Source organism: Alternaria incomplexa (assembly GCF_024043165.1).
Source record: "Alternaria incomplexa strain BMP 0042 chromosome Unknown scaffold_1, whole genome shotgun sequence".
NCBI lineage: Eukaryota > Fungi > Ascomycota > Dothideomycetes > Pleosporales > Pleosporaceae > Alternaria > Alternaria incomplexa.
In genome coordinates this window covers 2,966,807-2,986,698 of record NW_026249850.1, presented here as the reverse complement: position 1 = coordinate 2,986,698, position 19,892 = coordinate 2,966,807, and the positions used below count along the sequence as shown (strand labels likewise).

The 19,892-nt window shown below is 54.3% G+C and overlaps 10 protein-coding genes across 10 annotated transcripts; 6 read left to right on the top strand and 4 right to left on the bottom strand.

The window, feature by feature from the left end:
• Positions 1–327: 327 nt before the first annotated feature.
• J4E90_001068 (uncharacterized protein) lies at positions 328–2,196 on the bottom strand (the record flags this gene model as incomplete). Its single annotated transcript, XM_051430659.1, has 1 exon — positions 328–2,196. The coding sequence occupies one exon, from the start codon at positions 2,194–2,196 to the stop codon at positions 328–330; it is 1,869 nt and encodes a 622-aa protein (XP_051296146.1).
• A 503-nt stretch (positions 2,197–2,699) lies between these two features.
• J4E90_001067 (uncharacterized protein) lies at positions 2,700–3,593 on the bottom strand (the record flags this gene model as incomplete). Its single annotated transcript, XM_051430658.1, has 1 exon — positions 2,700–3,593. The coding sequence occupies one exon, from the start codon at positions 3,591–3,593 to the stop codon at positions 2,700–2,702; it is 894 nt and encodes a 297-aa protein (XP_051296145.1).
• Positions 3,594–4,001: 408 nt separating this feature from the next.
• J4E90_001066 (uncharacterized protein) lies at positions 4,002–8,243 on the top strand (the record flags this gene model as incomplete). Its single annotated transcript, XM_051430657.1, has 4 exons — positions 4,002–5,697; positions 5,912–5,944; positions 5,993–7,762; positions 7,963–8,243. 4 exons carry the CDS (start codon positions 4,002–4,004, stop codon positions 8,241–8,243), a joined length of 3,780 nt encoding a protein of 1,259 aa, XP_051296144.1.
• A 728-nt stretch (positions 8,244–8,971) lies between these two features.
• J4E90_001065 (uncharacterized protein) lies at positions 8,972–9,716 on the top strand (the record flags this gene model as incomplete). The annotated part of the gene is made up of 2 exons (XM_051430656.1): positions 8,972–8,975; positions 9,055–9,716. 2 exons carry the CDS (start codon positions 8,972–8,974, stop codon positions 9,714–9,716), a joined length of 666 nt encoding a protein of 221 aa, XP_051296143.1.
• A 374-nt stretch (positions 9,717–10,090) lies between these two features.
• J4E90_001064 (uncharacterized protein) lies at positions 10,091–11,854 on the top strand (the record flags this gene model as incomplete). The annotated part of the gene is made up of 1 exon (XM_051430655.1): positions 10,091–11,854. One exon carries the CDS (start codon positions 10,091–10,093, stop codon positions 11,852–11,854), a length of 1,764 nt encoding a protein of 587 aa, XP_051296142.1.
• Positions 11,855–12,109: 255 nt separating this feature from the next.
• On the top strand, positions 12,110–13,504 carry J4E90_001063 (uncharacterized protein; the record flags this gene model as incomplete). Its single annotated transcript, XM_051430654.1, has 1 exon — positions 12,110–13,504. One exon carries the CDS (start codon positions 12,110–12,112, stop codon positions 13,502–13,504), a length of 1,395 nt encoding a protein of 464 aa, XP_051296141.1.
• Positions 13,505–14,612: 1,108 nt separating this feature from the next.
• On the top strand, positions 14,613–16,291 carry J4E90_001062 (uncharacterized protein; the record flags this gene model as incomplete). The annotated part of the gene is made up of 3 exons (XM_051430653.1): positions 14,613–14,999; positions 15,057–15,677; positions 15,728–16,291. 3 exons carry the CDS (start codon positions 14,613–14,615, stop codon positions 16,289–16,291), a joined length of 1,572 nt encoding a protein of 523 aa, XP_051296140.1.
• Positions 16,292–16,428: 137 nt separating this feature from the next.
• J4E90_001061 (uncharacterized protein) lies at positions 16,429–17,220 on the bottom strand (the record flags this gene model as incomplete). Its single annotated transcript, XM_051430652.1, has 1 exon — positions 16,429–17,220. One exon carries the CDS (start codon positions 17,218–17,220, stop codon positions 16,429–16,431), a length of 792 nt encoding a protein of 263 aa, XP_051296139.1.
• Positions 17,221–17,467: 247 nt separating this feature from the next.
• J4E90_001060 (uncharacterized protein) lies at positions 17,468–18,351 on the bottom strand (the record flags this gene model as incomplete). The annotated part of the gene is made up of 2 exons (XM_051430651.1): positions 17,468–17,965; positions 18,046–18,351. 2 exons carry the CDS (start codon positions 18,349–18,351, stop codon positions 17,468–17,470), a joined length of 804 nt encoding a protein of 267 aa, XP_051296138.1.
• A 222-nt stretch (positions 18,352–18,573) lies between these two features.
• J4E90_001059 (uncharacterized protein) lies at positions 18,574–19,356 on the top strand (the record flags this gene model as incomplete). Its single annotated transcript, XM_051430650.1, has 2 exons — positions 18,574–18,665; positions 18,720–19,356. The coding sequence occupies 2 exons, from the start codon at positions 18,574–18,576 to the stop codon at positions 19,354–19,356; spliced, it is 729 nt and encodes a 242-aa protein (XP_051296137.1).
• Positions 19,357–19,892: the final 536 nt, after the last annotated feature.

The window sequence follows — 19,892 nt, the reverse complement described above, 5'->3', positions numbered from 1 at the left end:
TGCCAGATGTCTCAGAATGTAGGCAACTATTCTCGCCACTAGCGCGGACCCATGATCTTTCAATGGAGGTACTCACACTGGGTTGTTGCCTGCCCCGTCGCGTTGGTATCCGGAGGCTTCTTCGCTATAGTTGCACCGGATCATGTCGTGTTGGGTCCCGTACAAGACTTGGCATCTCGATGTCTAGTAAGGCTCAAATAGACACGTTTTTCTGAGTATAGCTGGCGAGACTTGTGACTGAAAAGCGACTACGAGAGGTGTGTAGATATCTCATGTTTATTTCATACAATACAATGTGTGCAGTATAATACAAATATGTTGTACCATCTAGTCCCCTCGCAACGCCTCAGCCATCCCAGGGAAACCCCTCGGTGGCTGCGCATGTCCCTGAGGCTTCGTGCTCTCCAGGAACTCACTGAACTGCTGACCCTGCTCACTCTGCTCATCCAACTCCTTGATCCCACTCTTCTTTGCTCCACCGACCAAATTCCTGAAAGAAACCTTTTCAGCATACGGTCTTGCTGGCGGCTTCTCGTCGAATTCGCCTCTGCCAACAGCAACCTCCTGACCAACGGATCGCTTCAGTTTGATCTGTATGCGCCCGTCGTTGGTGACGCTACCAAACTGGGGTTGCACCATAATCTTCCTGCCACCGGGCGTGTCCACATCAATTGTCTCGACGTCCTTGGCAGCCGCATAGTTCCTGGGAACAGTGTATGAAGTTGTGCCGCTGTGGTCGTCGTTTGCTACAAAGCCGCCTACTCCTAGACGGGCGTAGAGCTCGTTCTTTGTGCCTGTGCGTCTGGCTTGCATGACACGAGCAGGTATGGGGGCAGGGTTTTCTTGGGGACCGAGGATGGGGTGATTGGCGAGGTATGACTTGTGACGAAGATAGCCGAGTCCGGCTGAAGGGTGGGTGGAGAGGGGCGCGGTTTCTTGGTCGAATTGGTACTGATCGACTTCATTCTTGGCAGCGTCTGGATTGTATGCGGTGTGCTTGAATCTGATGGCTGGGAGCTTCAAGAAGGGAAGTATCAACTTGCTGACGAGCTTGCTGCTTAGTGGGTCCTTTGCAGTCTCTTGCCTTAGCGCCTTGATACCAGCATCAATTTCGGGTTTTGTGATGTGACGCCAGGCCTTTTCTCGTTGCTCTTGCCAGACTTCGGCTTCTTGGGCGTCAATTGGTGCCAATTCGCCGGATCTGGAAGCGGCAAGTCGACGAGTGGCGTATATCTCGTTCTTGACATACTCGACTAGGTAGTCATTGAACTCCTTCTTGCGGCCTGCGAGCTTCTTGGTAAGAAAAGAGATGAAGTCCTCGGCACCCATACCAGGAAGCCAAGGTCCCTCGTGTTTCCATCGCCTGGTATTATGAACGACGGGATCCACGGGTGGCGGGGTAAAGGGTGTAAACTGCAATGATCCTGGAGTCTGCGGGGCTTTCAGTCGCTGCTTCAGAGCGTTCCTTGCATCCCTATGCTCTTTCTGAAGGGCTACGAATTCCTCTAGCCAAGGCTTATCGTTTGATGACTTCCTGCTCGCTTCTTTCTGAAAGGATTTAAAGTCGGAAAGGTGAAGGCCCCATCCACGAGCCCTGAAACTCGCGAGCTTTTCTTCCCACCTCTTTCTCCAGGTGGCGTTGAAGTCGTCCCATTGAGCCTTGACTCGCTCCGAAGGCATGCTCTTCTTGAGAGCCTTTAGGTAAAGTCCAGCCTCATCCAGTCCGAGATCCGTGTCGTAACTCGTAGTATCATCCCGAACCTCAAAAGCTCCCGGTAGCAAGTCGTCGCTCACGCCGCGATTTCTCATCAACGACAGGCCCTTGATCATTGGCACTCCCATTTCTTCCCACTTTTGTCTTGTCCGCACATGATCTGCAGCCGATTCGAAGTCCGTAACATGCTCGATAGTATCCAGCTGAGTAACCCTCAGTACTGGGTCGCTCACTTGTACCAGATGACTCCTTGACGGAATCGGCCGCTTCAGACCCCAATCGCCACGTGCTAATGAGGACTTTGTCGTTGCAATCGCTTGGTGGGTCGGGTATGGCAGGGTCGCGGTGTCGGAGGACTTGGAGATGCCCGCGCCGTAGGTGTCGCTCACGGGCGGTCGAGCAAGTGGGTTGGGCAGCGAGAAGAGGCGAGAATTCCGGAGGAGGTTGGAAGTAGGCGAGAGGGACTGGCGGCTTAGAGCCATGTTGGCGATGCGACAGCCGCGTGTGGGCGTTCAATGGCGGCTGAAGTGATGATTCCGATGTGCATATCGAAATGTCGAGTGGAGTTTGCGGCGGAGTGGCCCGTGCGAGACCTCCGCGGCTTCTGATGGGTTGCAGGCTGGGTCACATCACCACGTCAAGATGCACGAGACGGTGTTAAATGCACCTTCATGTTGATGGACTATTACGTTGATAGATATCTACAGAAGCTATTCAAGATCTCATTCCCTCCATGCATGCGTGACTCGTCCTCCGCCTCAGCGCACATGTCGCGAGCATTTCTGACATGCATACCCTTCTGGCGTGTGCAATATGCTGTCCGCCATCTTTCAGGTCAGGACTCACCTCTTCAACCGAAGGTTTTATCCGCATGGTCTTTGAAGTGCATACCGCGCGCTGGGTGGTCTATACATATCATTGCAGTCTTCTACGTGTGCATGCCGGTGTATGAATGTCGTAATGCAATGACTGGTGTCATCCCCACTCATCCAGGCAAGTGTTTGTCCCAGTCCTGATCATCGTCTTCATCGTCGTCCTTGTCTTTCCTGTTTATACGTGGAACGTGCCCTTCAATAGCCATGGTGTGGTCAGATGTTTGCGCAGGAAGCGACGGTGGTTGAGGCGGCGCGTTGCTGGAAGAGCGCTCGAGGATCTGGTCCTGGACGAGGTCGTTGTTTGCCTTGGTAGGGTTGCCCGGCTTCTCGCCTCGTTCGAGCGCAAGATCAGTCATGGCGTCTGCGCGGGCGGCCCAGGCTGCGTCCAGGTCTGCTTCGTCATCTGCGTCAGCCGTGGTCGCACTCTCCTGTTTGAGACGTAGCGGTAGGGCCTTTTCATGTTCGTCGGCATTGTCGACCATGAGCTCAATCTTGTCGCCGTACCCGCCGTGTCGCATCCACGCCGGCTCCTCATTCAGCTGCACCTTGACGTAGAGTGCGCGTCTTGCGCAGTCGTCTGAACACCACACCTCGAGCACCTTCCTGTCTACTATTTCAACGCCGTGATCTGTGTCAACAAACTGCTTCCTCGCGGAGGATCGCGCCTTCTTCTTGGGGCGCGGGCACAGAGCGTATCCGCACTTGTCGGCAATGTTGCGCTCCTCGATGAGGGCGTCGTAGTCGGCGGGCTGAAAGGGAATTACTGCTTTCTGGAAGAAGTGAGCGTCGGAGTGCGAAGGTCGCTTAGCATCGGCGTCTGGCGAGGTGGGAAAGTCCATGAGGGTCATGACGGCCTCCAGCACCTCTGCCTCAACGCGCTTGCGGTCTTCAAGTACCGTCGCATGGTGGCGGGCAACTGCAAGGTGGCGCGCATTCACAGGTTTCCTGCCCGGAGGCGCGTTGGTAGAGACAGTCGAGTTCTTCAGGATGGACTTGGGCGGCATGACGGGTCTGTGTTGGTGTTGGGATCGTCGTGGCTAGAGTGTGAAGTGGAACCTCGTTGGGCGTGCTTGGCGGAGCGTCGGGGACTTGGGCGGGGCTGTTTGAGCTTCGTCACCACACTTGTTCGCACGAGGCACCTGCAGCAGCCCTCATATCTCCCACTGCCCCTCGCCCAGAGCTGTATGGGTGCAAGCATTGAATGGTAGGCTGCCCCGTTGACCCGCGCGTCCCGCATTGCTGCCCAGGCTGACATGGGCGTCATCGCAGCTACACGTCCGAGACCCGCCGTGCACCTAGAGAGCTCCCACACATTCTTGCTGTAGCGCTGTCAGGCAGGGACCGCAGCTGTCACCCCCATTGCGTCTTCCGCCGCCGGACCACCTCTGTAGCCATCGACACCGCCCGCCGCCATGTACAAAGTCAGGGCCGTCTTCGACTATGTGTCTAACCACGAAGACGACTTGGGCTTCAAGGTCGGCCAGATCATCTCCGTCACCGAGGAGGAGGGCGACGACTGGTACGTGGGCGAATACACCGACGACAGCGGCACCAAGCACGATGGCCTCTTCCCCAGGAACTTCGTCGAGCGCTACGAGCCAGAGCCGCCACCACGACCCAACCGAGCTTCGCGCCACAAGCCATTAGAGCAGCCGCCTGTGCAGGAAGCCCCTCCCACGCCCCAAATACCGCAGCAGGAGCCAGAGCCAGTGCTGCCTCAAGAACCAGAGCCGCCAAAGCCCCAGGCCCCTCCCATTGAGGTGCCCAGCGCTGCCAAAACAACACCGCTGCCCATGTCACCCATGTCGCCTCGCTCTGCGTCGAGCGCAAAGGCTCCGGAAGCCCTGCCGCCGCAGTCGGAGTCGTCCAAGCCCGCTCCTCCAGCGAAGAAGGCTCCTCCGCCTGTCGCACCCAAGAACAATGCCTTCCGGGACCGCATTGCTGCTTTCAACAAGCCCACTGATCCTCCGCCCAAACCCTTCAAGCCCTCTGGCGGCGCTCCTAGTTTCATCAAGAAGCCCTTCGTGGCTCCCCCGCCGAGCCGCAATGCCTACGTTCCTCCCACTCGAGAGGCTCCACCCGTCAAGACCTACCGTCGCGAAGAGGATCCTGAAATTGCGGAGCGTCAGGCGCAGACCCAGAACGATGCGGAGCGCGCGGGATTGGCCGCGCATGACAAGGCAAATGCGAACGAGGGCGAAGAAGAGCCACAGCCCAAGATTAGCCTGAAGGAACGCATCGCTCTGCTGCAGAAACAGCAGCAGGAGCAGGCAGAAAGGGCCGCGGCTATGCACAAGGAAAAGCCAAAGAGACCGCCTGTGGCCAAGAGGACTGAGTCCCAAGACGCACCCGCTGAAGACAGCGAGGACACTGGCCTCGAGCGCGTGACAAGTGGAGCTTCCAAGGGTCGTGCGTCCATGGACCAGAATCGCCCTCCGCGAACATCGCACGATATCCGCTCTCCAGACGCGCTCAACCGTGACCGCGATCTCCTCAGCGAGAACGACGCTGACCAATCAGCAGCTGGAGATACTGAAGATGCTGGAGGAGAATCTACAAGTGTCGAAGAGGACCAGGACCGACCAAAGAGCAGGCACCCGCCGCCGCCACCTCCCAGAGCACCCACCGCCCCAACGGAAGAGCCCAACGTTGGTGATGAGCAAGACGTGCCCGAAGAAGAGGAGGAGGAAGAGGAAGACGAGGAGACTGCCGAGCTGAGACGGAAGGAGGAGTTACGCGAGCGCATGAGGAGATTGGGCGGTGGCATTCCCGGCATGCCCGGTATGCCTGGTATGTTCGGAGGTGGTATGCCCATGGGCGGTGGTCTTCCACCGAAGAAGAAGAAATCGACCACCGAGAAAAGGCCCGAAGAGACTGAGGAGTACAGCATGCCTCAGCAACGAGTTCCTATGTTTGGTATGCCTGGTATGATGCCCGTCCGAAGCCCAGAACCTGAAGACCGCACGCTTTCCGTCGAGAAGGAGGATGAAACTCCGCACCCCATCACTGGCAATCACTCAGCGAACGAAGTGCCAGACGTAGAGGAGGTCGCGTCTCAGCCAGCCCGGCCAACTACTGGCGATGGTCCTCCGCCTGTTCCAACAGACCGTAAGTTTATCATTCCTCGCAAACCAATCCGCGCTTTTGTACGCCATACCCAAGGCCGCCTGCAGTCGCCATCTTCCGAGACCTTGTCCAAGACATATGTCACTTATGACGGTCTGTCGGAATATGTGATGACTGTATGCGTGTCTAGTATGCGTGTGCACTTGGCTCTATCAATAATTCTTACGTCCATTCCACTGGTTCTAACATTATCCAGGACGTCCTGCTCCCCCTCCTGTCCCATCGGCCTGTAAGTCATATCGGCTATCAATACGTGAACAACACTGACAGTACCTAGCTCGACCGGTACCACCACCTCCTCCGCAGGTTCTCTCTCCTGGGCCCGGATCTGAGTCTGGTGATGAGATGACCGATACTGCCCCTACTCCGTCTGCCTCTTCCCAGCCATCCAATAGGCGGGCTTCGTATTTCGCTTCTGGCGAGCCAGCTCAGGATCTGGCAGAAAGACGCGTGCCTCCCATTCCGTCAGCGGGTCCTACATCGCCTACAATGAGCCGTCCGCCTCCGCCACCTCCACCAACGCAGGCACCTCCATCGCGCCATGAAGATCTTCCGATTCGCAAACTGGACCGTAACGACGGCGAGACTGACTACGAAGGTGACTATGACACTGACATGGCGCCCGAGGCAACTCACAAGGACGCCTTGAAGTCACATGCTCGCGATTCCAGCGTAGAAGACAATACCTTGACAGACGAGCCAACTTCAGCACGCTCGCCCACTATTCCTCAGGGAATGCCGCCTCTGCCTCCTACTGCACCTCGTGCAGTGCCGCCTCCACCACCCCAGCAGGCGCCCAGTCGGCCATCAACAGATGCTCCCCGTGGTGCACCGCCTCTCCCACCGGTACCACCACCGACTCGCAGCGCCCCTATGAACGATGACGATGAAGAATATGACCCGTTCAAGTACACTGGCCCACCCCTTCCGCAAGCCGCGGCGCCTCCAGCTCCTCGAGCAGTGCCACCGCCCCCGCAGAATCGCCCACCACCACCCATGCCACCATCGATGCCTCCTGTACCACATCGCCAAGCGGGTGAATCAGATGAAGAGGATGATTTGTACTCTTCCCCGCCAGCTCGGAAGTCTCACGATAGGCCACCGCCTCCACCACCTCAGGCTCCTCCACACCAGCATGCACCTCCGCCTCTTCCACCTTTACAAGCTCCGCCTCCTCCAGCTCAAGAAAGAATGGTCCCGCCGCCACCGCAGGAACGCCCAGTTTCTATGTTTTCGCCAGTCGCAACGGAGGCACCGCCTCGGATGCTGAACACTCGGAAGTCGCTTGATGCAGCCCAAATGCTGACAACTCGATCTTCCATGGATCAGCCTCGCCCGGCAACGAATCAAGGTTTCATTGCAAACGATATCGATTTGGGGATGTCGTCGCATTGGTGGACCCAGCCCAAGCTACTTCCCCCATCACTCCAAGCCCGCAAAGACGTCTTGGTAGACATGAAGGAGTCGCAATCAGGCAACACTGTGGAGAAACTCATCAAAGTTCTTTACCTTGACTACTCACAAACAATCATTTCCGCCCGCTTCGAGTCCACCAACGTCTCCGACGTGGATCTTGAACAGCGCAATGAGCCGCCGCCTCCCGGCCAGCGTCCTGATCAGCTGGAGAACGCGTACGAGCAGTTTGGTCGTTCGATAGCCAAGACTATTGAGTCGAAGCAGAACACCGTCGTAGGCAATGGCACGCCGCAGGGACTGATTGAGGAGCTGTTTAAGCCCTTCAATGACGCACTGCCCCCAATTTCAACTCGCTCATACGGCGCGCTTGTGTACGCCAACCTAGCGAACGCGTCAACCCAAGTATATGATGAGATCCGTCCTGGTGACATCATCAGCTTCCGCAATGCAAAGTTCCAGGGTAAGACTGGGCCAATGCATGCTAAGTACGCGATGGATGTTGGGAAACCGGATCACGTCGGTGTTGTTGTCGAGTGGGATGGCAGTAAGAAGAAGGTAAGGGCTTGGGAGCAGGGACGTGAGCACAAGAAGGTCAAGCCAGAGAGCTTTAAGATGGGAGATTTGAGATCAGGTGAAGTGAGAGTGTGGCGTGTAATGAGTAAGAGTTGGGTGGGTTGGAACTGATTGGTCGAGCTGCCCGTTTGTAGGTGAAGAGCGAGGAGAATTGTAATTAAACCTTTAGTCTTGCGCGTCTGTGTATCCTAGCTGGCACCCTCCAAAACTTTCCAACATACTCACCATACCACACTCTGATACCTACAACACATCAAGACCCCAACAAAATGACTTTCTTCTTCGACCCAGAGGTCGACTATGCTCCCGCGCCCTCGCCGCCAACGTCCGCAGCCCACATGGGGCCATCTTGGAACGCCGTGTGGCGTATCGCCATCACCAACGCCGACAAGGTGGCCGCCCTGGCCGAGGCCAAGGGCATGATCAAGGAGAAGCTCCGGTGGGAGAGAGCGGTTGCGGCGGAGAAGAGGGAGAGGGAGAGGATGAAGGTGGGGGTTTCGGCCTGGAAGCTCGCCCGTGAGCTGGATGAGTGGAAGTAAGTCTTAATTGATCACACATTGACGAGCTAAGCTGACACGTCTTGACAGGCCGGTCTTCGGACAGTAGATCTGGGTGGGGTGGAGAGGGATTGGGGCCTTCGGGCAAAACATCTTGAGTTCCTGGTGGTGGCAGAGGTGGTGCGGTGCGGTTTGGGGGGATGGCGCCGCTGTGCGCCTTATAAATATGTATAAATAGATCTCTTTCCCATCAATTATGTGAGATCTTGCAATATGCTGTGATGATGACATTGTAGATGTGCTCAGTATGGTGCTGCAGGTGTTGTTTTGATGGTTCTGGGTACCTCTGTAGCTGCCACTCCCCTAGATCATCTCACACACTCAATCGGCACGCAACCTCCTGGGGCAATACAGTACACTCGCATGTTTTCCCAGTCAGTCGAATCATCACTGACTACCTCCGTGGTGCTCTGTCGTCGACGTCTCGAGACTGATGATCTAAGGTATTTTGCAAAGCTCTCCGCCCTTCACTAGCAAACGAGGGTTCCTAATACATTTGCAGAACACAACCACCTTCGCAAAGTCCTCAACAACTCGAGCGAGCGACACCGAAATATGCCACCCAAACTCTCACCCACAACGAACGCTAGCGCAGACGACTCGGCCGAACACATACTCCGTATGAGAACGACGGTCTTCGATCACTTCCGGGAAACGGTACTGCAGGATGCGGCAAGAGCTGTAGCCCACAGCCTCTTCAAGAGCGGTGAATGGGTCTTTAGGACGAAAGAACACAAGCAGCGAGCGGAGAAGATCGCGGACAACCTCAAGTAGAACAAAACAAACGCTGCAGAAGTCTTAAGACGCACCTATTGTGTCATGAGGGAGAAAGCAGGGTCAAGCCGCTACATTGTGAAAGCCGCGGACAGAGACCTACCATACAGAGCGATCAGGGTCAGATACGTCGGCAGCATCGACCCAGAAATTGCTACCGACCCAGGAAAGCGCCGCTCATACCCCGTCGTCCACTTCCTCACCCCGCTCTTCGACACCAGTCTCCATGAGCTGAGGAATCCTACTTGGACGTTCAACACCGCTCACACCCTCGCCCTTCAGCTACGCAAGACCGTCGCGCTGTTCCCAAAGCACGCGCCATACCTGCTGAAAGACCACAAGCTACTCATATTTGCGCGACTATTCCTCATGGGCGATGAGATCGCAGCGTTGTTGGAGACAGTCGGTATTGAAGTGGGAGATAACTGGCACGAGCATACACGGGATGAGTTCCTATGGACATACTGCGGTGATTGGGAGAAATGGTCGCTTGATTGCGTTGAGCGCACTTACTTGGCGACTCGTGATGAGATTCGCTGGTACGTAGAAAGCGACGTTGATAAGGATGGGAACGTTATCGTGGCAGCGCCGGAGGATACAAGCAATGGCAAAGATAGTGATGGGAATGATGGCGGGAATGAGCAGGCTGAGAACGACGAGTATCTCGAGTTGGAGGACTGATAAGTATCAGTGTAGATGGATGCACATGTTGATTGGAGATGTTGAGTCTAAAGGGGATGCAGAAACGCAGTCGTGTTGCAAGGTATCGACTCGGGCGTTTACTTAGACGTTATTGTGTCTGGGTTACTGAAATAGCTTCAACCGACAACCAGACTTGAGAATACAGAGTTGCTACTCCAGCGCGATGAGCACGCAGTGGAGGTATCTGGGACTTTCTGTGTATTTTTCAGATTGCTCATGACGTTGCAGCCAAGTTTGGCTACGCACAAAGACTCTGGCAGCTATAGCAAACTGATTATAGCACAGGACTTTTATCTTCAACCATGTACTTATTGTACCTATTCACATCAAATCTCTTGCAACAGACTTCACGAATGGACGCGGGCTCGGAGAAACCAGCCAGTACAAAGGTACCACCAAAGAACAAGAAGATGGCGCCATCAAGACCTCAGAAAGCATCCAGCAAAGCTGCAACCAGTAAGCATGGGAACGAAATATCTGAAGGAATGGCCAAAGCCCTCGAACTTGCTAGGGCCTTGCTAGACGAGGACGAGGACGACGAGGACGACGACGACAAGGACAACAACGATGCTGAGGTGATCGAAGCGCCTGAAGAGCCAGGCAACGTTGCTAGCAATCCGACAGCAAAGCTTCCTTCCAATCTACGAAAGAGAAAAGTGGTTCAGGACCTAGAGAAAGATGTATCAGAAGACAGCGGTCAGATGGATTTGGACGACGATGATCAAACTGTTCCAACGAATGAGCCTCTTAACAAGCGCAGGCGTAAGAGGAAAAGTAAGAAAGCGACAGACACAGTGCCCATCGATGCTGAAGAAGAAGAGCAGCGAGATGCGCGGGATCTGGGACTTCCGTCTAAGTTTCATATAGTGCGATCAACGCTGACTGAGGAAGCGGCAAACAGCGCGAGTATGGAGAAAAGTCCAAAGAGAAGTGACAACACTATCATCATTGCGCGAAGGAGGAGACTGAAGAAATCTAATTTGGAGGTATTGGTATGGGATGACGGGGAGCTGGAGTGGATGAGGAAGACATATGCTACGAAGTTGTACAAGAAGACCGTTGAGAGATACGATGAAGTCGAAAAGGATGATTGGAGAGATGTGGCTGTAGATGGCTGGGATCAGGTGAGGGTTCTGAACAAGGTCGTGCTGATCGATAACCCAGTCACCCATTTACCCACAGCCAAAACGGAGGTCACTAGGCGCTTCAAAGGCAACGACGGTATTGCCTCATCAGTGATACTCCAATACATCTTGAAGAAAGTCTCTGAGCCCAGCTCTTGGCTACCCACACCAATGGCTGGCAGTTACCAGTACGCAACAGCCGAAGATGAAGCGACAGCGAGAAGCTGGAAGCCGAAGTCCGCCCAGAATTTCGTTGATGTCATTTTGAAAAGAAAGATCAAGGGCAGCAAGTCTTATGAAAAGGCTGACGAGATCTTGAACGGCGTAGACGTGGTATGGCGCTATTCTTCGGACAAGATTCGATTTGTCGGGGCAAACGAGAATCCACCATCACCATCAACAGGCATGACGCGGCGTATCAAGCTGATGGACATATGGGCCATCTTCCTCGAAAGGTTCCACATTTGGCAAAACGGTAACGATGATGGCGGCCCCCTGTCGACCACAGTAGATGTGATCCTGTCGCAAACTAAAGCCGAACGAAAGGAACTTGGGCGTCGCATGATAACCGATAGCCCGCACATTGCCAGGCTAGACTCATGGCCTTATCTGCTTGCACTGGTCTTACTTACGAAGGACGAGGCGGAAGGCGCGGAATCTGAGGCATCACTTACGCCTTCTGATGCTCGCTTCAGGGACGCTGTTCATACCTGCATGACCCAGTATCAGGAGGAAACCGGAACAGATTATCCTCAAGCCGTACATATGTTCTATCTGCTACAGCAACTCCTGCAAGCAGACAATGTTCGCGAGAAAATTGATAAAGAGGCGCTAGACAACCCTCTCGCTAACCGATCCGATGTCGATAGTGGACAACGTAGCGACTCTGGACATGACGAGGGTGCTGACACGGTTGGAAGTGGAGATGACGCTGCAGCGACTGAGCAGCCACTGGCGAAGAAGTCGATATCCAAGAAGACTGGTGTTCGCTGATAATGAGACCTAGATAGCCGAGGGTAGGCGCAAGAACGTGTCGTTTCCATCAATTGCCACATTTCATCCTTTCCAATCATCCTCCACGTTTGATGAACTCACTCGTGATGTATAGCAAGCTTGTAACAATTGGAAGTAGTGGCTTGTGATGCGATTGCTGGTACATAGGCGTCAGTATAAGAAAGCAGGTGCGACATGCCTACTATCGACGTCTCGTTACTCGCTTTGATCAGGTGACTGTGTTTCAAGCACAGCATGTCGAACGATAGCTCAGAGCCAACTATTGTCCAGCAGGATGATGAGCCACAGACCAAGCCCGAGAGGTCCACGACAGCAACCGACGAGAGCACTTCTTACCCCAATTCCGACACGATCAAAATCCCCGGCGACATGGCCGAGCTCTGGCTGAAAGCCTCAACCCCGAATACAAAAGATCCGGTCGTGGATGGTGAGATTATTGCAGTAAGGCGTTTGGCTGGCGGCGATGGTCACGTAAACTTCAACTACCTGTTGGGAACCGAGCCACCGACCTGGTATTGGCCAAAGCGTGTCAGCGTGCAGGCAAGAGAGGACTGGAGAGCGCTCCACACCGTAGGGTCAGTGAAACTCCTAAACCTTGTGATCAAGAGCCGCTTGGATATATTCGACGCGTTTCTGGTTGTGGTCGGTAATCCACAGGTGGATCCGCTTCATGCTGTTGGTCAAACGTGGCCGAAGGAACAGGTAGGGAAGACTCGAAGCTTCACATCTCTTCGCCGAAAAGACAAGACAACGACCGAAGAAGCTGAAAGTGCTGCCGGAAGTGAGACCGTCAAAACGACAAAAGGCAAAGCTGCAAGCACCAGCGCGGTCCCAAAAGCGAAACCAAACTCTTCCATCGGCCCGCACAGGGAGTCTGGCACGATATCTGCGAAACAGATGCTTGAAGCTATCTTGGTCCGAGCAGCCAAGCGTCCCAGCTGGTGGTCGGCCAAGAATCTGAGAGATTACAGCTTCTATGAGGAAGAGCACTACGATATGGCTCAGGCAGTGGGCCTAGAAACACCTTTCAAGGTGCATGACCGAGTCGGGTTTCCCACGGAATGGGAGATGGAATACATTGGTATCTTACTGCGCTTTGTGGGAGAGATTGATCCATCATCTCCTGTCTCGAGACCAAGAACCAATGATGAGCCCTGGGAGAGGGCGTTCCTGCCATCGAAAGCACATGAGCAACGACCTCCAGTAAACCCAACAAAAACATTCAAGGTTCTGTGGAAACAACTTGAGAAAATGAGCGTCGAAGATTTGCTCGATACTCCTCAGGAAGACCGGGAAGATATCGTTTCACTGATAGTGTACGAGGCACCACATACACTGCACGACGAGAGTTGGGTCTTGCTTCTTGTGCTCACTCTTGTGACAAAAGAGCACATCATGCGCTGTCTCCAATTATCCAGTATTACAGTTGGACGCGAATGGTATGACCGCTCTTGTGGGAAGCTCCTCCTTCAGCTTAAGGAATCTTGGGTAAAGGACATACCGCACCTGGAAAGTGTCGATGTGCATGCGATGTGGCAAGCTTTGAAGCAGGACATCCAAGAAGACGACGTGGATCCTGATGATTTGTACGAGGAAGACAACTCTGGCGCAGAGATGGAGCAGATTTAGCAGGACCGATTGTAATCCTATAGACTCTCGGGCTTAGAGTAGCAAGCGAGACTGTAATCCTTAACCAAGATAAGGTGGACGACACAAGTCATGCAGCGCTGATGCGTCTTTATCCGGACGACATCGCTGCTTCTCATCTTCTCCGCATTGTTCTAGGATGTCGGCCAGCGTGCTCCCCTAGCATTGTCTTTGCCCCTGGTAGTCCTCTATGTTGTGCCAGCCTTTGTGAAATTAGACTGGTATGCGAAAGAACGGAGGACGACCGAGATAGTGAGTGTTCTTGGGGCGAGGAAGGCGTGTTCGGAATCTCGCAACAGTACGGTGATATCGCGGTAAGCGTGCGTGTCGTAGTATCATCCTGGGTGAACACTGTCATGAGTGCGTCGCGCCCCTCGCGTGGTAGTAGGAGAAGACCTGGAGAAAGTTGAGTGGAAGAGGGTCAATGTGCAGAGAGTAAACGGGTGCTGGATGTGAGCATCTAGTATCAAACGCGAAACGTCTTCTTCAAATTTTGGCGCGGACGCAATACTGCCAGAGCCCCTGATGTACGAGGCGTCGTTGTGGCCTACGGGTTCGCGTCGAATTGATGCCGAGAGCGCGAGCGCGATTTACGCCATGTGCGAGAAAACAAAGAAATAAGGGCGTGGCAACAGGTCGCGTTGTACAGAAGGGCTGACTGAGATGAGGTCGGATGAGAGTTGGTGGGTCGCCCGGAAAAGTAGCCGCATCCATGGCTCGCGCTTGTCGGCTTCAGGGAAAGTGCCCCCATCATCCCCAACAAATCGATGACGCAGCACCTCCCCTTTCTCCTCGCCATCCTTCCTCCGCGTGAAGGCGCGTTCAGACATTCCAGCTGCGGAGCCTCACCATGGCGCGACATGACCAGGCCGTCAGTAAAACGCCAAGTCGCCCTTCGCGTAGATGGCCCGGCGCTGAAGGTGGGTCAAGGGGCGGCTGCAGCAGGTCGTTGCTTCCTTATCGTTAAATCCGCCCAAACCCCGGGAATAATGACATATCCACAAGCCCGACATGTAGAATCCTACAAATACTCCATTCCCCGTCGCCGTAGCCAAGCCTGTGTATCACCGACCTCAAAGCTTCTTCTAGCATGACGACAGACCACAGCATAGACCCCCGGTCTACACCACCATCAGCACAGCCTCGGACGTCCCCAGAGCAGACACTGGATGTAACAGAGGACAGTTCCAGAAAGAGCGAAGAAGACGCCTTGCATGGCCTGGAGAAGGGCTCAGACAGCACTACGCCACCAGAACAAACAGATCGCTTTTTCGTGGAGTTCGATGGACCCAAAGACCCCGGCAACCCGAAGAACTGGACGCCCAAACGAAGATGGTGTATCACAGTTTCCATGGGCCTCATGGTTTTCACGGTCACATTCGCCAGTTCTATCTTCAGTGTCAACATCGGGATTGTCCAGGAGAAGTTTCAGGTCGAAAAGGTCACAGCCACTCTCGGAGTAGCCTTGTTCGTCCTGGTACGTTGAGGCCCTATTCGGCAGCCAGAGTTCCAATATCTAATATGAAAGGTTTAGGGATTCGTATTTGGACCGATTGCTTTCGGGCCAATGTCAGAGGTTCTGGGTCGGAAGATCCCCCTCATGTTCGGTTTCGCACTCTTCGCTATCTTCCAGATCCCAGTCGCTCTTGCCCAAAACATAACGACGATATGCGTAGGCCGTTTCCTTGGTGGCCTCTTCGCCTCTGCACCCTTGGCAGTCGTGGGTGGAGCTCTCGCAGACTTGTGGGATCCCATCCCCAGGTCGTATGCCATCTGCATTTTTGCCGCTGGTGGATTCGCTGGTCCGGTGGCAGGACCCATTGCCGGTGGCTTCATCGCCGAGTCGCATCTTGGCTGGCGCTGGACGTCCTGGATCACCCTCATCATGGCCGGCCTGTTTGGCGTTATTGGCTTCCTCGCCATACCAGAGACTTCTGCTGCCAGGATTCTGCAGTTGCGAGCCGCAAAGTTGCGTAAAGACACGGGCAACAACGAATACCACGCTGCTGCAGACGAGAACAAGTTGACTCTCGACAAAGTACTGAACGTTTACCTCTTACGACCATTCATCATGTTCTTCCAGGAGCCCATCTTGGCGTTGGTGACAGCGTACATGAGCTTTTTGTACGGCATTGTCTATCTACTTTTTGAAGCTGTGAGTCTGTATTCATACCTTTCTTGTTACCAGGATCTAACAACCGATAGTTTCCCGTGTCATTCTACGAGGAGCGTGGCTGGTCTCTAGGGGTCTCGCAGCTCCCGTTCGGCGCCTTTATAGTTGGCATTCTGATGGGCGCTGGATGTATTGCTTACAGTTCAGCGACTGGATTCACGCGCGCATTTCGTAAACACGGCAAGGTCATCCCGGAGGAACGCCTGCCGCCCATGATACTCGGCGCCATCGCACTTCCTGTCGGTCTATTCTGGTTTGCCTGGACTAGCAATCCAAACATCTCTTGGGTACCGCAGGTGCTCTCCGTCGCCCTTCTCGGATTTGGTTGCATGGTGCCTTTCTGGCAGGGAATGAGCTACCTCATCGACTGCTATGGCTTCTATTCCAACAGCGCCATCGCGGTCAACACCTTCATCCGCTCGTTTGCGGGCGCTTTCTTTCCACTGTTTACACATGCAATGTACACCAAGCTCGGTGTACCATGGGCGACCAGCCTTCTGGCGTTCATCTGTGTGGTATTCCTCCCTGTACCCATTCTGTTCTACATCTTCGGGGCGAGGATCAGAACGAAGAGCAAGTGGGCACCAACGGCGTAACGAGGTAGGGGCTGCGCCTTCTTGGCTTGTATAGCTCAGGTACTGTGTATATGCGTATTCTTTCAATGATTTCTCATCGTTTTCGAAGTTGAATGTCTATCTATTCCTCTCGGTCCTCATCTCAGTCCTTGCTTTGATCAGACATCGAATGCCTTTACGAGAAGGTCTGCAAACTTTGCTCGGGCCAACTCGTCGACGTACTCGATACGCTCATCCTTCTCTCGTCTCCTCAACTCCATCCAGTCCAGCTCTTGGAACAACTCCCTCAGCCTCCAGAAGATAGTAGCCCAGTAACCCTCTGCTACATCCACAGAGTACTCACATACCTTCTGCTTCGCTTCGCTCGAAACGAAATGCCAGCCATTGTCCCCCTTGGTGGTGTCTAGGAGTTTGGCGCACCACTGTGTCCGTGTTTGGAGCCAAGTCGACTGCGCCCAACGAAATTGCCTCAGGGTACCGTCCATGACCACCCTCTGGCCGTCTTCTGTCGTGACTCGCAGGACCGAGTGCATTAGCACCGCGACGGGCTTATGCCTCAGAATGCGCCAAGACGTCATGAAGTTGACCCTCGGCCAACATCTCAGCCATTCTGCGCGCCCACGGAACAATTCCCCGACCTTCTTATCCACCTCCTCCTCGAGGACCATGCAGAACCAATCACACATGTTTTGCCGCGCGAGTGCTTCGTTGAGCCCCGGCGGCAGGAAGGAGAAGCGTTCAAGCTTTTTGGGCGGGTCGGTCTTCAGGTCTTCGGTCGACCAGACTTGCCACACTTTGAATGGCACGGAGTTGGCTCTGTACGCCCGTGCGTATGCGGCTGAGGCTCGTGGGGCGGCGTCAGCGGCGGCGTCGAAACAACGTAGGTAAACGTGCAGGACCTCTTCCAGGGACAGAGGTGGTGCGGTGGTGGTGGGATTGACCGGTGTCATGATGGAGATGTGAGCAGGAGGACGGCTTCTGCCCGAGTGTTTTGGTGTCCTGGAGGCTGTGAGGGTACGGAGGGGCAGCCACAATTTGTCTTTGGATTTTAGCGCTAAAGGTACGTCAGTGCATCCCTGTCAGTTCTGGAGCACCTTCACTGACGATTCACGATTACCAAGATGCATGAGAACTTTACTGTATTATCTACTGTGTCCAAGTCATTAGCCTATCAAGGGCCGCGTAAGGAAGGCTCGTCTATTTCGACTGCGCTTCCGCAAATGCCCCCTCGAACTTGGCCTTGCTCAGGGAACGGATACGTTCCTCCACATCGTCGTCCGACAGCCCACGGAGAGATGTCCAGTTCAGCTCCCGGAATATCTGCTCCATACGCCTGCGCGCGACTACCCAGTATCCGACCGCCCAGTATCCATGGCTGCAATCTTTGCCCTCAAGCCTCTCGCACTTGGCGACCTCCCCCTGTTCGTTCGTTGTCCAAATTTCCCTCGGGTTTGAGTACTTGGGATCCAGAAAGTTTGCAATAAGCTCTTTCCCTGTCATGAACCAATGTGTCTTCCAGTTTCGTCCATATTGATCGGCAGTGCCATCCAAGACGTGGTTCTCACCGTTACCATTGGATACCAATAGACAGGAGTGATATATCAATTGGTTCATCTCTGCCCAATCTGCGAGTATGCGAAAATGCGGTTTGGCTATGAAGTTGATCCAAGTAACCGTGTAGCCAGTGCCGAGAAGCTCTGCTCGCTGTCAGTCACTGTTCGAGCGCGCATACTATCCAACGGGCCTTGTTCCTTACCACAGAGGTACCGGATTACGAAAGGCTTCATCATGATGCAAAATGTCTCGCAATAGTGCTTGAAGACCACTGCGCGATATTCACTCCCTGGGCTCAGTCGTGTTGGATCCGGGCTCCCAAATTCCGATCGATCGTAGTCGAAGAGCGCTTCCGGAACACCGGGTTGTGACGTTCGGTTTAGCCATGATATCCTGATCCCGAAGACATGGCAGCCAAATAGCGCCTCTTGAAATATGATAAGATGCACGAGAAGGATCTGGCGAAGAGAAAGGGCTGGAAGGGTAGCTGCGACGCGCACGCCGGCTTGAGGAGACTCAGTGGCCATGATTGTGGGGGGAAAGTATCAGATTGATAGCAGAAGATGGAGAGGGTAGTGAGAGTTGCCTTCACATCTGCTCTCGGTGTGGGCGTCTGAGTGCCACAACTAGCGCGTAAACGGGGACGCGCATAGTCCCAGAGCAGCCTGTCTACTTACAACTTTGACCAGACTTTCGGACTGACCCGCCATCTTTTGAAAGTTCAGTCAAGTCCTTTCTCCACAAACAACATGGCGGCCATCGTTACTCAGAAGCAGGTCTTGGAGACAATACTGACTGACTGCACCAACCACTACGGCGGAGACCCAATGGCGAAGCTCAAGTGAGTTCACCAGAAGCTCAAATTATCAATGAGCCAGCTAACGCGCGAATCTAGTTCTCTGCCAGAGAATTACTACACGAAGACGAAGACATTGGCGGCGGATAAAGAATGGCCCACCGCTCCTACAGCCATCGAGGATGCATGTCGAATCAAGCCAAAGGGCAAACATCCGCTCTGTCGCGTTCGCATCAGAGCAGCTCCCCACACGAAGAAGGGCAGCGGAACCTACGTCTCGAGCGTGGCCGCCTGCATGCACGACTATCCCTTCAATGAAGCCAACAAGGCTGACGCGAGCGCCGACGCGGACATGCTCCTGACGGGGCCCGCCACGGAGATCTCGTTCAGGTACTTCTACTTGCACCGATGGATGCTCACCAACGCGCCACATCTGTTCGAGGACGACAGCCCGCTGCTCCTTCTTGCCCTAGTCTTCCAGAAGACACGCACTGTGGAGACGCTCCTGGCCGTTGCTGGCGCCAAGGTCACCGAGAAGGAAATGGACGATACGATAGTGCGCAGCATGAGACTGTACCAGCAGAGGTCTGGAATACTTGGATGGGCTCAGGCGTTCGAAGATCTTCGTGAGGCCACGAGGGGCAGGTGGCACTCCAACGTCGTGGCAGACTACAAGGGCTATGGCAAGCCTGGCTCATACATGCATGCCTCCCGCCAGAAGAAGACTCCGGTATGAAGGCCCAGGGAGGCTATGTTGGTACGCGAGTTGTCTTGATCTGGAAACAATGAATTGACAAAATGCAGGCTCCTCATCCCTTTTGACTCAAGGTCCACCGCGCGGACAACATGACTGCTATACCTCTTACTCGGCCATCGTCTTCATCAATCTCTCATGGCTCGTCTTCGTCGTCGCTCAGTCATTTGTTCTCTACTCACGCCTCGGCCTCGTGTGGAGAAACACGAAGAAAGATCGCTACATTCTCTACATGATCACTACTAACTCGATCATCTTTGGCCGAAAGATCGCTACATTCTCTACATGATCACTACTAACTCGGTCATCTTTGGCCGAGAGCCACGCCTACCTTCCGATCGCGACTTCCCATAACACCCTCATCGATGCGAAGGATATGGAACGATAGCCAGGGCGACACTTCGAAGGAAGCCAAGTAGGAAGGAGGCCGGCGCGTAGGGCAAGGGGCAGTTAGACCAGCGCAAGGAGATCAGCCTGCGCGCTGTCTCCGGTAGTAGAAGTGGCATCATACAATCGCT